Raw genomic sequence first — 15,695 nt, forward strand, 5'->3', positions numbered from 1 at the left:
AGGTTGTATACCACAGGAGCAAGACTTGGAACATCTGGAGACGTGAAGTCCCGGTCAGCTGAGCTCGTTGGCTGACTGTCAGCTGACTCAGCTAGGCTGGTATTGACAGCCGACGTGATGGGGGTCTGTTGACGTGCTCCCCAGGTGAGGTGCTCAACCCCATTGTCTGAGGGCAGGCATGAGCCAGTATTCAGACTCGAGGTACCTGGTAGTCCTGGGGGGTCATAATGAGGGGTACAGGGTGAAGTGCGGTTGGCTGCGATGCGATCAGCCCTCACACTGCAGTCAGTATGAGCTGCTGTGACTCCTGAGGTCTTACAGTTGATACATTGTTTAGCAACAGTCTGTTGCTGTTTGATCATATCATAACACCGTTCAGAAGGATGAGCATTGGCACACACTGCACACCAGTGTGACTTAGATGGGCATTTCCTGGCAATGTGGCCCCAGCGTTGACACTTATAGCATCGACGTTGAGGAGGTCTGTACAATGCAATGTAATAGCGTCTGTTGAGGGCTGTGCGGGAGTGAATATAGTGTGGCAGAGTCCCCTGGCCAGTCCACTCAGCTAATATCAGACCGTTGGAAAGTCGACGAGGGCTTGCAACTTGCTCTGACACCAGATATTGAGGATTCAAGTGCTTGTTGACGTTATAGATGACAATAAGCACTTCATGTGCTCTTGGTGGGGCTGCTCGGAGTTTGATGTTGGCATATTCGCGAGTGAGAAGTTTGTCTATAAATGCTGATTCATTAGGTACAAAGACGTAGTTATCCTCATCGTGGACAAACTTGATCGTTTTCTCTAGGTTGTCTATACTAGCTTCGAAAAACCAGTTACACTTGGTCTCTTGATCAGTGTTGTTAGGGAAATCTAACCTGACAGCTTTGGGAGGGTGTGCGCCCACTGTATTGCTTTCAGCAAGCTTTCTCTGGAAGCCTCATTCTTTTTTCCGAGCCTGTTTACTAAAATATGTTTCAAATCTGCCTTCACCATCATCTACGTCAACACCATCAGCTATACTCATAGCTGACAGGAGTTTCACACTGGCGATGGGCTAAAGGATACCGGTGAATAGAAGGGACAAGGGATATTCACCTTGCTAGACACAGGCAATATGGGTGTAGTGGCCTGCGGGTCGCAGTGCGATTTTCAAGGTCATTCACGGGGCCACAGTCGTCTCGAGAGTTACCAATATTGCACTACTCGTTAATTACTCCAAACCCACAGCACTTAACACAGCTAGCACACGTGTCTAGGAATGACAGACAAATTTTCACTGTGGACAAACTTAATATGTTTATAGATGAACCTCTGGCTTGTTACAGTTAAAAAACCGTCTCCAAAGGAGTTACCAGGTACTAGCCTTTCAAAACGGAAAACTAATTCCAGTGTTTCACTAGGTATATCCCTAGTCACAACTCACACGCAAGAGTTCTCACAACACCGAAGGTACGGCCGGAACACTGTAGAACGTTCTCAAAGGCATTCTGGGATTCAGAACAGATGTAACTGCATGTAACTTGGCCTTCACTGGCTGGCTTGGAGTGCTGTTTATCCTGGATCGGCTAAACTCGCCCTTATCCCATATGTAGATAATGGCGACGAGCTAAGGGATACCGGTGAATAGGAAAGTCGAGGAAGGGACATTCACCTCACTAGACACACGCAGTATGGGTGTAAGTGGCATGCGGGTCTTATAGTGCCATTTTCGAGGTCACCCAGCAGGCCAGACATTCCTCACTCATTTTAAGCCTACGTAGGTACTGATGGTAGTCAGCAATGTTACCCTGATACATTAGTTTTTTAAGTGCACTTCCAGTTGTAAGGCCTCGTGGGAGTCTTTGTTTACTCAGAGCACGACGCTGTTCATGTGTGAATGTATGATAGGTGACACCACCACTCACATTCCCTCCCCCACTAACATTACACACAACACTATAACTGTCATCACCAACACCACTACCAACATTGTGTTCATTACATTTTTGAGGTTTCTAAACCTGTATTCCCTGGAACGCAGGAGGGAGAGATACATGATTATATACACCTGGAAAATCCTAGAGGGACTAGTACCAAACTTGCACACGAAAATCACTCACTACGAAAGCAAAAGACTTGGCAGACGATGCACCATCCCCCCAATGAAAAGCAGGGGTGTCACTAGCACGTTAAGAGACCATACAATAAGTGTCAGGGGCCCGAGACTGTTCAACTGCCTCCCAGCACACATAAGGGGGATTACCAACAGACCCCTGGCAGTCTTCAAGCTGGCACTGGACAAGCACCTAAAGACAGTTCCTGATCAGCCGGGCTGTGGCTCGTACGTTGGTTTGCGTGCAGCCAGCAGCAACAGCCTGGTTGATCAGGCGCTGATCCACCAGGAGGCCTGGTCACAGACCGGGCCGCGGGGGCGTTGACCCCCGAAACTCTCTCCAGGTAAACTCCAGGTATTCAACATTAATGTCAAAGTGGTTAACCTCATCACACTCTGCACTGCTACTTATATTACGCTCATCACTGTTACTAACATTATAGACACAACTGCCCTCATCACACTCTTCACCACCACTTATATTACATTCATCACTATTACTAACATTATAGACACCATTGCCCTCATCACACTCTTCACCACCACTTATATTACGCTCATCACTATTGCTAACATTATAGACACCACTGCCCTTGTTGAGAAATGGGATTACCAGCTAAGCTTATACAGTTTGTAAATTTAAACATAGGGAACACTTAGCTGATAAAAGACAGCAAATCGTCTACACAGCCGCCCCTGCAGACGAGATCTTGAATTGTTGTCATGATCATCTCTCAACGGGCTGGAATAGATCATAATTTGTAAGATTATAAATTACTCCTAGGGGGTGTTATGTCAGCATATTTCATTCACTGATGGCTGACAAACTTACTTGTGTGGACTCAAAAGTCCGCACATAACTGCCGACTATAGGTTGATTACAAACTCCTTGCGACTCAAGAACTGCGCAGTCCCCCGTACTACAAGAAATTCGTAACCTACCTTGCTCTTGTAGCGTGAGCTATGGTGTTCACACCTTCAACAGGTATCGGTGACTTGATAGAAGCTGAAGTGTCCTTGGATGTCCACGTCTTCCATAGTCTAGGAATACGCACACTGGTACACTATGTTCCACAAGATTTGTCTTTATTGTTCACAATCTTATCACTAAAGAAGCTGATCAGACTTCTCATAAGTGTTTATTGTGTTTTATGAGATACTTTGTTCACACTAACGCACAGATCAGTGTTCTTTGTTGGTTATCCTGGCGTCAGTGTCACTCTCAGTAGAGTCAAAAGTAATCTGAAGACACCACAGCACCCCACGCCATTACTGCCCCTTGCACAAAGGAAAAGCTGACATAGTACTTTTGCTTCCTTGCCACTTCCTCGATGAAGCAAAGCAGAATGTTTGATTCTTGCTGTCTTAAGCATAGACAACAATGTCCACTATCTTTACTATGGTAATAAAGTGGGAGCAGGATTTACCTTAATTGTCCTAAGGTAAGAGATGTACTGTCTCTTATTAAAATACACTCTGCAACACTGGACCTCACAGAGCGGCGGTTGCTTGACCACAGGTCGTATACTGGTACTGCATCTGGGATCAATTACTCGCTGTAGCAGTAAACAAGATATTTGCCCCTTCTGAGAGGGCTGGGCCCCTCAGGGCTGAAAGGGGCTGAAGGGGGCTGATACCCCCCTCCTGGAGAAAATTTCTTCACACACATATTGAGCGTGCATAACACCCCACCTATATTATGCACAGACTAAGGAAGCATAACACCTCGACTGTGTTATGCACAGATTGAGGGTGCATATCCCCTCGCTTGTGTTATACACAGATTGAGGATGCATAACACCTCGCCTGTCTGATGCTAAGGTTAAGGGAATATAACACCTCGCCTGTGTTATACACAGATTGAGAGTGCATAACACCTCTCCTGTGTTATACACAGATTGAGGGTGCATAACACCTCACCTGTGTTATACACAGATTGAAGGTGCATAACACCTCACCTGTGTTATACACAGATTGAGGGTGCATAACACCTCGCCTGTGTTATGCACAGATTGAGGGTGCATAACTATTCGCCTTGGTTATGCACAGACTAAGGAACCATAACACCTCTCGTGTGTTATGCACAGATTGAGGGTGCATAACAGCTCACCTGTCTTATACACAGATTGAGGGTCCATAACACCTCACCTGTGTTATACGCAGATTGAGGGTACATAACCCCTCACCTGTGTTATGCAAACATTGAGGGTGCATAACACCTTGCCTGTGTTACGCTCAGATTGATGGTGCATAACACCTCGCCTGTGTTATGCACAGATTGAGGAGTGCATGACACCTCGCCTGTGTTATGTACAGATTTAGGGTCCATAACACCTCACCTGTGTTATAAGCAGATTGAGGGTGCATAACCCCTCACCTGTGCTATGCACATATTGAGCGTGCATAACACCCCGCCTGTTATGCACAGACTAAGGAAGCATAACACCTCGCCTGTGTGAACATCAAAATGGTATACAATACCGACAGGTTGTTAGGTAAGACACATATGCAACAGTTAGACAACTTTATTCCGAAACGTTTCGCCTACACAGTAGGCTTCTTCAGTCGAATACAGAAAATAGGCAGGAACAGTAGAGATGTGAAGACGATGTAATCAGTCCATCACCCTTGTAGTCGTAGAATTTGAGGTTGTCAGTCCCTCGGCCTGGAGAAGTTCAGTTCCATAGTCAGGAACTATCTGAAGATCAAGCGACAGTATTTAAGTCTCCGCACTGTCGCTTGATCTTCAGATAGTTCCTGACTATGGAACTGAACTTCTCCAGGCCGAGGGACTGACAACCTCAAATTCTACGACTACAAGGGTGATGGACTGATTACATCGTCTTCACATCTCTACTGTTCCTGCCTATTTTCTGTATTCGACTGAAGAAGCCTACTGTGTAGGCGAAACGTTTCGGAATAAAGTTGTCTAACTGTTGCATATGTGTCTTACCTAACAACCTCGCCTGTGTCATGCACTGATTAAGGGTGCATAAAACCTCGCCTGTGTTATGCACACATTGAGGATGCATAACACCTCGTTTGTGTCATGCACTGATTAAGTGTGCATAACACTTCGACTGTGTTATGCACAGATTGAGGGTGCGTAACACCTCGCCTGTGTTGTGCACAGATTGAGGGTGCATAACACCTCGCTAGTGTTATGCATAAATTGAACGTGCATAGCACCTCGCCTGTGTTATGCACAGATTGAGGCTGCATAACAACCGGCCTGTGTTATGCATAGGTTAAGGGTGTATAACACCTCGCCTGTGTTATACACAGGTTGAGGGTGCATAACACCTCGCCTGTGTTATGCACATATTGAGGGGTGTGTAACAACCCACCTGGGTTATGCACAGATTGAGGGTGCATAACACGTCGCCTGTGTTATGCACAGATTGATGGTGAATAACACCTCGCCTATGTTATACACAGTTTGAGGGCGCATAACACCTCACCTGTGTTATACACAGATTGAGGGTGCATAACACCCCGCCTGTGTTATGCACAGATTGAGGAAGCATAACACCTCCCCTGTGTCATGCACTGATTGAGGGTGCATAACACCTCGCCCGTGTTATGCACAGATTTATGGTGCATAACACTTCTCCTGCGTTATGCACTCAATGAGGTTGCATAACACCTCGCCTGTGTTATGCACAAATTAAGGAAGCATAACACCTTTCCTGCGTTATGCACACAATGAGGGTGTATAACACCTCGACTGTGTTATGCACAGATTTAGGGTGCATAACACCCCGCCTGTGTTATGCACAGATTAAGGAAGCATGACACCTCGACTGTGTTATGCACAGATTGAGGGTGCATAACACCTCGCAGGTTGAGGATGCATAACTCCTCCCCTGTAGTACATAGATTGAAGGTGCATAACACCTCGCTTGTGTTATGTACAGATAGAGGGTGCATAACACCTCGCCCGTGTTATGCACAGATTTATGATGCATAACACCCCGCCTGTGTTATGCACAGATTAAGGAAGCATGACACATCGACTGTTTTATGCACAGATTGAGGGTGCATAAAACCTAACCTATGTTAAGCACACATTGAGGATGCATAACACCTCGTTTGTGTCATGCACTGATTAAGTGTGCATAACACCTCGACTGTGTTATGCACAGATTGAGGGTGCGTAACACCTCGCCTGTGTTATGCACAGATTTATGATGCATAACACCCCGCCTGTGTTATGCACAGATTAAGGAAGCATGACACATCGACTGTTTTATGCACAGATTGAGGGTGCATAAAACCTAACCTATGTTAAGCACACATTGAGGATGCATAACACCTCGTTTGTGTCATGCACTGATTAAGTGTGCATAACACCTCGACTGTGTTATGCACAGATTGAGGGTGCGTAACAACTCGCCTGTGTTATGCACAGATTGAGGGCGCATAAAACCTAACCTATGTTAAGCACACATTGAGGATGCATAACACCTCGTTTGTGTCATGCACTGATTAAGTGTGCATAACACCTCGACTGTGTTATGCACAGATTGAGGGTGCGTAACACCTCGCCTGTGTTATGCACAGATTGAGGGTGTTTAACATCTTGCCTGTGTTATGCACAGATTGAGGGTGTTTAACATCTTGCCTGTGTTATGCACAGATTGAGGGTGCATAACACCTCGTTAGTGTTATGCACAAATTGAACATGCATAACACCTCGCCTGTGTTATGCCCAGATTGAGGATGCTTAACCGGCCTGTGTTATGCATAGGTTAAGGGTATATCATCTCGCCTGTGTTATGCACAGGTTGAGGGTGCATAACACCTCGCCTGTGTTAGGCACATATTGAAGGGTGTGTAACAACCTGCCTGTGTTATGCACAGATTGAGGGTGCATAACACGTCGCCTGTGTTATGCATAGATTGATGGTGCATAACACCTCGCCTATGTTATACACAGATTGAGGGTGCATAACACATCACCTGTGTTATACACAGATTGAGGGTGCATAACACCTCACCTGTGTTATACACAGATTGAGGGTGCATAACACCTCACCTGTGTTATGCACAGATTGAGGGTGCATAATACCTCGCCTGTGTTACGCACAGATTGATGGTGCATAACACCTCACCTGTGTTATGCACAGATTGAGGGTGCATAATACCTCGCCTGTGTTACGCACAGATCGAGGGTGCAAAACACCTCGCCTGTGTTATGCACATTTTGAGGATGCATAACACCTTGCCTTTGTTAAACACACATTGAGGGTGCATAACCCCTCGCCTATGTTATGCACAAATTGAGGGAGTATAACACTTCGCCTTTGTTATGTACAGATTGCGGGTGCATAATACCTTTCCTGTGTTATACATAGATTGAAGGTGCATAACACCTCTCCTGTGTTATGCACAGATTGAGGGTGCATAACATCACACCTGTGTTTTGCACACATTGACGGTGAATAACACCTCGCCTGTGTTATGCACAGATTGAAGGGTGTATAACACCTCGCCTGTGTTATGCACAAACTGAGGGTGCATAACACTTCTCCTGTGTTATCCACAGATTGAGTGTGCATAACACCTCCCCTGCATTATGCACAAATTGAGCGTGCATAACACCCCACCTATGCTATGCACAGATTGAGGAAGCATAACACCTCGCCTGTGTCATGCACTGATTAGGGGGCATAAAACCTCGCCTGTTTTATGCACACATTGAGGGTGCATAACACCTCGTTTGTGTCATGCAGTGATTGAGTGTGCATAACACCTTGACTGCGTTATGCATAGGTTGAGGGTGCATAACACCTCGCTTGTGTTATGCACAGATTGTGGGTGTATAACATCTCACTTGTGTTGTGAACAGATTGAGGGTGCATAACACCTCGTCTATGTTATGCTCAGATTGAGGCTGCATAGCAACCAGTCTGTGTTATGCATAGGTTAATGGTGTATAACACCTCGCCTGTGTTATGCACAGGTTGAGGGTGCATAACACCTCGCCTGTGTTATGCACAAGTTGAGGGTGCATAACACCTCGTCTATGTTATGCTCAGATTGAGGCTGCATAGCAACCGGTCTGTGTTATGCAAAGGTTAATGGTGTATAACACCTCGCCTGTGTTATGCACAGGTTGAGGGTGCATAACACCTCGTCTATGTTATGCTCAGATTGAGGCTGCATAGCAACCGGTCTGTGTTATGCATAGGTTAATGGTGTATAACACCTCGCCTGTGTTATGCACAGGATGAGGGTGCATAACACCTCGTCTATGTTATGCTCAGATTGAGGCTGCATAGCAACCGGTCTGTGTTATGCATAGGTTAAGGGTGTATAACACCTCGCCTGTGTTATGCACAGGTTGAGGGTGCATAACACCTCGCCTGACTTATGCACTGACTGAGGGTGCATAACACGTCGCCTGTGTTATGTACAGATTGATGGTGCATAACACTTTGCCTGCGTTATTCACACATTGAGCGTGCATAACAACCCGCCTATGTTATGCACAGATTGAGGAGCATAATACCTCGCCTATGTTATGCACACATTGAGGGTGCATAACACCTCCCCTATGTTATGCACACATTGAGGGTGCATAACACCTCGGCTGTGTTATGCACAGATTGAGGAAGCATAACACCTCGCCTGTGTTATGCACACATTGAGGGAGCATAACACCTCCCCTATGTTGTGCACACATTGAGGGTGCATAACACCTCGGCTGTGTTATGCACTGATTCAGGGTGCATAACATCTCTCCTGCGCTATGCACACAATGAGGTTGCGTAACACCCAGCCTGTGTTATGCATTGATTAAGGAAGCATGACACCTCGACTGTGTTATGCACAGATTGAGTGTGCATAACTCCTCGCTTGTGTTATACACAGATTGAGGGTGCATACCACCCCGCCTGTGTTATGCACAGACTAAGGAAACATTGCACCTCTCCTGTGTTATGCACAGATTGGGGTGCATAACACCCCGCCTGTGTTATGCACAGACTAAGGAAACATAGCACCTCTCCTGTGTTATGCACGGATTGAGGGTGCATAACTCCTCGCCTGTGTAATGCACAGATTGAGGGTGCATAACACCTCGCCTGTGTTATACGCAGATTGAGGGTGCATAACTCCTCGCCTGTCTTATGCACAGATTGAAGGTGCATAACACCTCGGTTGTGTTATGCACAGATTGAAGGGTGTACAACACCTCGCCTGTGTTATGCGCAGATTGAGGGTGCATAACACCTCGCCTGTGTTATGCATCGATTGAGGTTGCATAACACGTCGAATGTGTTATGCACAAATTGAGGGTGCATAACACCTCACGTGTGTTATGCACATAATGAGCTTGCATAACACCTCGCCTATGTTATTCACAGATTGATGAAGCATAACACCTCGCCTGTGTTATGCACAGAATGAGGGTGAATAACACCTCGCCTACGTCATGCACAGATTGAGGAACCGTAACAACTCGCCTGTGTCATGCACAGATTGAGTGTGCATAACACCTCGCCTGTGTTATACACAGATTGACGGTGCATTACACCTCGCCTGTGTTATGTACAGATTGAGGGTTCATAACACCTCGCCTATGTTATGCACAGATTGAGGGTGCATAACACCTCGCCTGTGTCATGCACAGATTGAGGGTGCATAACACCTCGCCTGTGTTATTCACAGATTGACTGTGCATTACACCTCGCCTGTGTTATGTACAAATTGAGGGTTCATAACACCTCGCCTGTGTCATGCACTATTTGAATGTTTATAACACCTCGCGTGTGTTATGCACTGATTGAGAGTGCATAACATCTCGCCTGTGTTATGCTCTGACTGAGGGTGCATAACACCTCTCCTGTGCTATGCACTAATTTAGGGTGCATAACACCTCGTCTGTGTTACACTGAGTCTTCAGGCGTTTTATAAATATTCTTTTATTGTCCTGAACCTTTGTCACTGACTCTTGTTTCAGATGTACATGAGGAATAACAGCAAACTGGGAAGGTTCACTTTTCCTCGCAGCGGTGTCGGAGGAAACTGGGAAGGTTCACTTCGCCTGGCAGCGGGTCCGGAGAAAACTGGGAAGGTTCACTTCGCCTGGCAGCGGGGCCGGAGAAAACTGGGAAGGTTCACTTCGCCTGGCAGCGGGGCCGGAGAAAACTGGGAAGGTTCACTTCGCCTGGCAGCGGGGCCGGAGAAAACTGGGAAGGTTCACTTCGCCTGGCAGCGGTGTCGGAGGAAACTGGGAAGGTTCACTTCGCCTGGCAGCGGGTCCGGAGAAAACTGGGAAGGTTCACTTCGCCTGGCAGCGGGGCCGGAGAAAACTTGGAAGGTTCACTTCGCCTGGCCGCGAGACAGATAGTGGGGTGACAACAGGCAGTCATTTTAGTTGACAAAAAAAAAAAGTCTATTTGGATGGTTTCCGCTGTTGATTTATGTCATTATGAGTCTTCACATGTGTTAGTGTTATGTCTTCACCAGGCCATCACAGGGGCACTAGGAGGCCTCAGCTGCCTGTAGAACAAGGGAGTAAAGTTCTTGCTGCCAACTTGTATGGAATTAATTAAGCCTGATATAAATTTCACGTAAATTAAATATAAGAATATAGTATATAGTACGTGCAGGTCCAATTAACACTAATACCTACACACTCACAGGCATATTTCTACCCTACAACAATTACTACAACAATGTATCATCTTTTGCAGTCATCTGTTACGAAAGCTAAATTGACCTTCACAAGTATTCTTAATTTTTTTTTTTTTTTGTATTCAGATTTCCAAGGTAAAAATAACGTGGGTCCGTATTTTATCTCATACTGTGTATCATTATCTTGTAAGATGTAGCAACTCTTGTGTTGTCATAATAACTGAGTCATCACAACAAGACACTCATGGTCTAGTGGGCGTCGCAGGGTTCTCCAACATTATACACTACAGATGCCACTCTGTATTTCACACATTTTTTGAGGACTCAAGGAAAAAAATCAGTCTATTAAATAAATGTAACTGAATGAATAAAATTTAAATGAATGAATAAGTGACTTAAAATGAGGGTTCATTAGTTTTACTATTTATAAATATCTGAAGTTGAAGTGCACGACATGCGGCCCTCGGGCCACAGTTTGCCAACCAGGATAACTTCACTAGTCCCAGTGAAGATAGCAGTCAAGGTTGGAAGGCTGAGTTAAATGTACAGTGTAGTGTTGACTGTGACAAGTGTTGCACAACCCAGCAGAAACATCACAGCTGACTGCTGAGCAGAATCAACTGTCTGCTGCACTAAATATTCTTAATCTTTAAGGTAAACATTTCCATACATGCATATATATATTATCAAGCAAGTTCATGGTTGACAGGAATATAATAGACTCATGTTTCATAAAAAATAGTTTTGAAAATAGTATGAATATTGCTTTTGGTTTATACAAATTGGATTCATTTATAATTAATAAAGTTTGGTAAGAATTCAAGATACAGTAGACAAGTAAAAAATCTTAATGCTTGGGCAGAGTATCAGTTGTATCACAGAGTCAAGTGTTGTGACGTGACTGTGAGGTGTAGTCTTGCCCTTATATGCCTTTCTGCTGATGTTTTGTTTTTTACAATTCTTTAATAATGTGAGAAATGACGAAAGCGCTTGGAAGTTCACCATTCTCTTCACAAACGTGAGAGTGTATATATATATATATATATATATATATATATATATATATATATATATATATATATATATATATATATATATATATATATATATATATATAGTTTTACCAATGCTCTTATATGGGTTTACCTGGAGTTTACCTGCAGAGAGTTCCGGGGGTCAACGCCCCCGCGGCCCGGTCTGTGACCAGGCCTCCTGGTGGATCAGAGCCTGATCAACCAGGCTGTTACTGCTGGCTGCACGCAAACCAACGTACGAGCCACAGCCCGGCTGGTCAGGAACTGACTTTAGGTGCTTGTCCAGTGCCAGCTTGAAGACTGCCAGGGGTCTGTTGGTAATCCCCCTTATGTGTGCTGGGAGGCAGTTGAACAGTCTCGGGCCCCTGACACTTATTGTATGATCTCTTAACGTGCTAGTGACACCCCTGCTTTTCATTGGGGGGATGGTGCATCGTCTGCCAAGTCTTTTGCTTTCGTAGTGAGTGATTTTCGTGTGCAAGTCCGGTACTAGTCCCTCTAGGATTTTCCAGGTGTATATAATAATGTATCTCTCCATCCTGCGTTCCAGGGAATACAGGTTTAGGAACCTCAAGCGCTCCCAATAATTGAGGTGTTTTATCTCCGTTATGCGCACCGTGAAAGTTCTCTGTACATTTTCTAGGTCGGCAATTTCACCTGCCTTGAAAGGTGCTGTTAATAGTGCAGCAATATTCCAGCCTAGATAGAACAAGTGACCTGAAGAGTGTCATCATGGGCTTGGCCTCCCTAGTTTTGAAGGTTCTCATTATCCATCCTGTCATTTTTCTAGCAGATGCGATTGATACAATGTTATGGTCCTTGAAGGTGAGATCCTCCGACATGATCACTCCCAGGTCTTTGACGTTGGTGTTTCGCTCTATTTTGTGGCCAGAATTTGTTTTGTACTCTGATGAAGATTTAATTTCCTCATGTTTACCATATCTGAGTAATTGAAATTTCTCATCGTTGAACTTCATATTGTTTTCTGCAGCCCACTGAAAGATTTGGTTGATGTCTGCCTGGAGCTTTGCAGTGTCTGCAATGGAAGACACTGTCATGCAGATTCGGGTGTCATCTGCAAAGGAAGACACGGTGCTGTGGGTGATTAATGTTGCAGCGAGGAGAAGGCTGGAGGCAGTGGAGATGTCATGTCTGAGGGCAATGTGTGGTGTGAATATAATGCAGAGAATCCATAGTTTGGAAGTTAGGAGGAGGTGAGGGATTGCCAAAACTGTTGTCCAGAGGGCTGAGGAAGGGTTGTTGAGGTGGTTCGGACATGTAGAGAGAATGGAGCGAAACAGAATGACTTCAAGAGTGTATCAGTCTGTAGTGGAAGGAAGGCGGGGTAGGGGTCGGCCTAGAAAAACTTGGAGGGAGGGGGTAAAGGAAGTTTTGTGTGCGAGGGGCTTGAACTTCCAGCGGGCATGCGTGAGCGTGTTTGATAGGAGTGAATGGAGACAAATAATTTTTAATACTTGACATGCTGTTGGAGTGTGAGCAAAGTAACATTTATGAAGGGATTCAGGGAAACTGGCAGGCCGGACTTGAGTTCTGGAGATGGGAAGTACAGTGCCTGCACTCTGAAGGAGGGGTGTTAATGTTGCAGTTTAAAAACTGTAAAGTAAAAGGACACAAGTGCAACTAATGTGACATTTTATTGTGGCAACATTTCGCTCTCCAGGGGAGAGCGAAACGTTGCCACAATAAAATGTCACATTAGTTGCACTTGTGTCCTTTTACTTTACATATTGTCGGTAATTCTACCAACTTCATTACAGTTTAAAAACTGTAGTCTAAAGCACCCTTCTGGCAAGACAGTGATGGAGTGAATGATGGTGAAAGTTTTTCTTTTTCGGGCCACCCTGCCTTGGTGGGAATCGGCCAGTGTGCTAATAAATAATATATGTATATATATATATATATATATATATATATATATATATATATATATATATATATATATATATATATATATACATGTATATATATATATATATAAGTAGTGCTGAAGGCGGCTCAGCGGTCTCTTCTACAGAGCGGTCCATTTCCTGAGCGGTCTCTTCTACAGAGCGGTCCATTTCCTGAGCGGTCTCTTCTACAGAGCGGTCCATTTCCTGAGCAGTCTCCTCCCGAAAGGGCTGCGGCTGAGCGGACTCCTTTTCACACCTTTATGCTAATGGCCTTGACCCCACCCACGACCCCCACCCACGACCCCACCCATGACCCCCCTCGACCACCTCGCCCTCAACCCCCCCCACGCCCCCACACCCACAACCCCCCACCCGTGCCCCCCCACCCGCCCCTGCCCTCGCGCCGACCCACCCGCCTGCCGTGCCCTCGCACCCACCCGTCGCGCCCACCCGCGCCTTCTGCTGCGCCTTCTGCAGCATCGTCCGGATCGCCCCCGCTCCCCGAATTTTTTTTCAGACTTTTTTCATATTTTTTTTGAATTTCATTTTCTTATGATCTCCTCGGATCAAATTTTTCTCGATATCAATAATACAAAGATTTCCCCCCCCACTTTCACCCCCATCCCAATTTTTTTTTTAATTTCATTTTCTTATGATCTCCTCGGATCAAGTTTTTTGGATTCCCCCCTCTGGGGGTAAGCATTCAAAATGGACTCCCACTTTCACCCCAAATTCCCTGCTCCAATTCCTCAGATCAAGCTTTTTGGATTCCCCCTTTCTGGGGGTAAGCATTCAAAATGGTCTCCCACTTGCATCCCAAATTCCCTGCTCCAATTCCTCGGATCAAATTTTTTCTCGAAGTCAATAATACCAAGTCTCCAACTCCTCGGATCAAGTTTTTCTCGATGATACAAAGCCTCCATCTCCTTGGATCAAGGTTTTCTCGATAATACCAAGACTCCATCTCCTTGGATCAAGTTTTTGGATTCTCCCCTCTGGGGGTAAGCATTCAAATGAACTCCTCCTATGGGGCATGGTACTTTCTCCTACTGCAGGTCTAAACAAGTGTGACGTTACCCCACCTGTGTTTACTCGGCGGTCAGTGACGTCACGTGATGACCTCACACATACAAGCTGAATCTTGTCGACTTCCCCCTATGTCAGTGACGTCACGTGATGACCTCACACATACAAGCTGAATCTTGTCGACTTCCCCTATGTCAGAGACGTCACGTGATGACCCCACACACACAGGCTGAATCTTGTCGACTTCCCCTATGTCAGAGACGTCACGTGATGACCCCACACACACAGGCTGAATCTTGTCGAGCAGACATTAACTTAAAATGCGGGATAACAATATTTATTATACAACCAATGCATTTCATATACATTCAACAAAAAAAAATCATTGAAAAAAGGTATAATTCATTGACTAAAATCAACATATTTTTCTCTTGAAGAAATTCTATGCATATTTTGTTCTGGACCCCTCAAGGAAGGTTCCTTGATGTTGGTGAGGGGCTCTTGATTTAGGGAATTGGATCTGTGCTCCAGTTCCCCAAATTAAGCCTGAATGCCTTCCACATCCCCCCCCAGGCGCTGTATAATCATCCGGGTTTAGCGCTTCCCCCTTGATTGTAATAATAATTTTGTTCTGGATCTTCTTCGTCATCCCCATCTTAGTATTACACACTTCATATACAACATAGGGAAAACATTTTCGCTCTTAACCCAGGATAATCCAAATAGTTCCACATTTTTTCGTTAATACCCACAACAATCCACAATTTCTTTACAACACAAAACTAGACATTTTTCTCGTTTTAACTATTTCATCTCAGGTCACTCCCCACGAAGTAACCTTCTCTCTCTCCTTCTCCCCACCCTACCAAACCCTCACACTCCCACCAACACCTCACAATTTTCACTCATAACCCACAATTTTTCTCGTTTTAACTATTTCATCAGAAAAAGTCACCACAACACTTACAACTTATAACCACTTTTCG

The 15,695-nt window shown here is 45.2% G+C and overlaps 2 protein-coding genes across 3 annotated transcripts in view; both read left to right on the plus strand.

Annotated features, from left to right (window-relative positions):
- The window catches only part of T3dh (Type III alcohol dehydrogenase), a 186,279-nt gene extending 175,150 nt beyond the window's left edge, over positions 1 to 11,129 (plus strand). The window contains exon 2 of the mRNA XM_070103659.1: positions 10,063 to 11,129. Coding sequence (XP_069959760.1) covers positions 10,063 to 10,452 — 390 coding nt within the window. The 3' untranslated portion in view covers positions 10,453 to 11,129. The remainder of the gene's footprint in view (positions 1 to 10,062) is intronic.
- Positions 11,130 to 11,236: 107 nt separating this feature from the next.
- The window catches only part of LOC128703032 (cytochrome P450 4C1), a 276,764-nt gene continuing 272,305 nt past the window's right edge, over positions 11,237 to 15,695 (plus strand). Inside the window, exon 1 of one of the 2 annotated variants that reach the window (XM_070103660.1) lies at positions 11,237 to 11,393. The gene's annotated coding sequence lies outside the window, so the exon portion shown is untranslated. The remainder of the gene's footprint in view (positions 11,394 to 15,695) is intronic. The other variant, XM_070103661.1, reaches the window with a different exon arrangement.

Source organism: Cherax quadricarinatus, chromosome 86, assembly GCF_038502225.1.
Source record: "Cherax quadricarinatus isolate ZL_2023a chromosome 86, ASM3850222v1, whole genome shotgun sequence".
In the NCBI taxonomy this organism is placed as follows: domain Eukaryota; kingdom Metazoa; phylum Arthropoda; class Malacostraca; order Decapoda; family Parastacidae; genus Cherax; species Cherax quadricarinatus.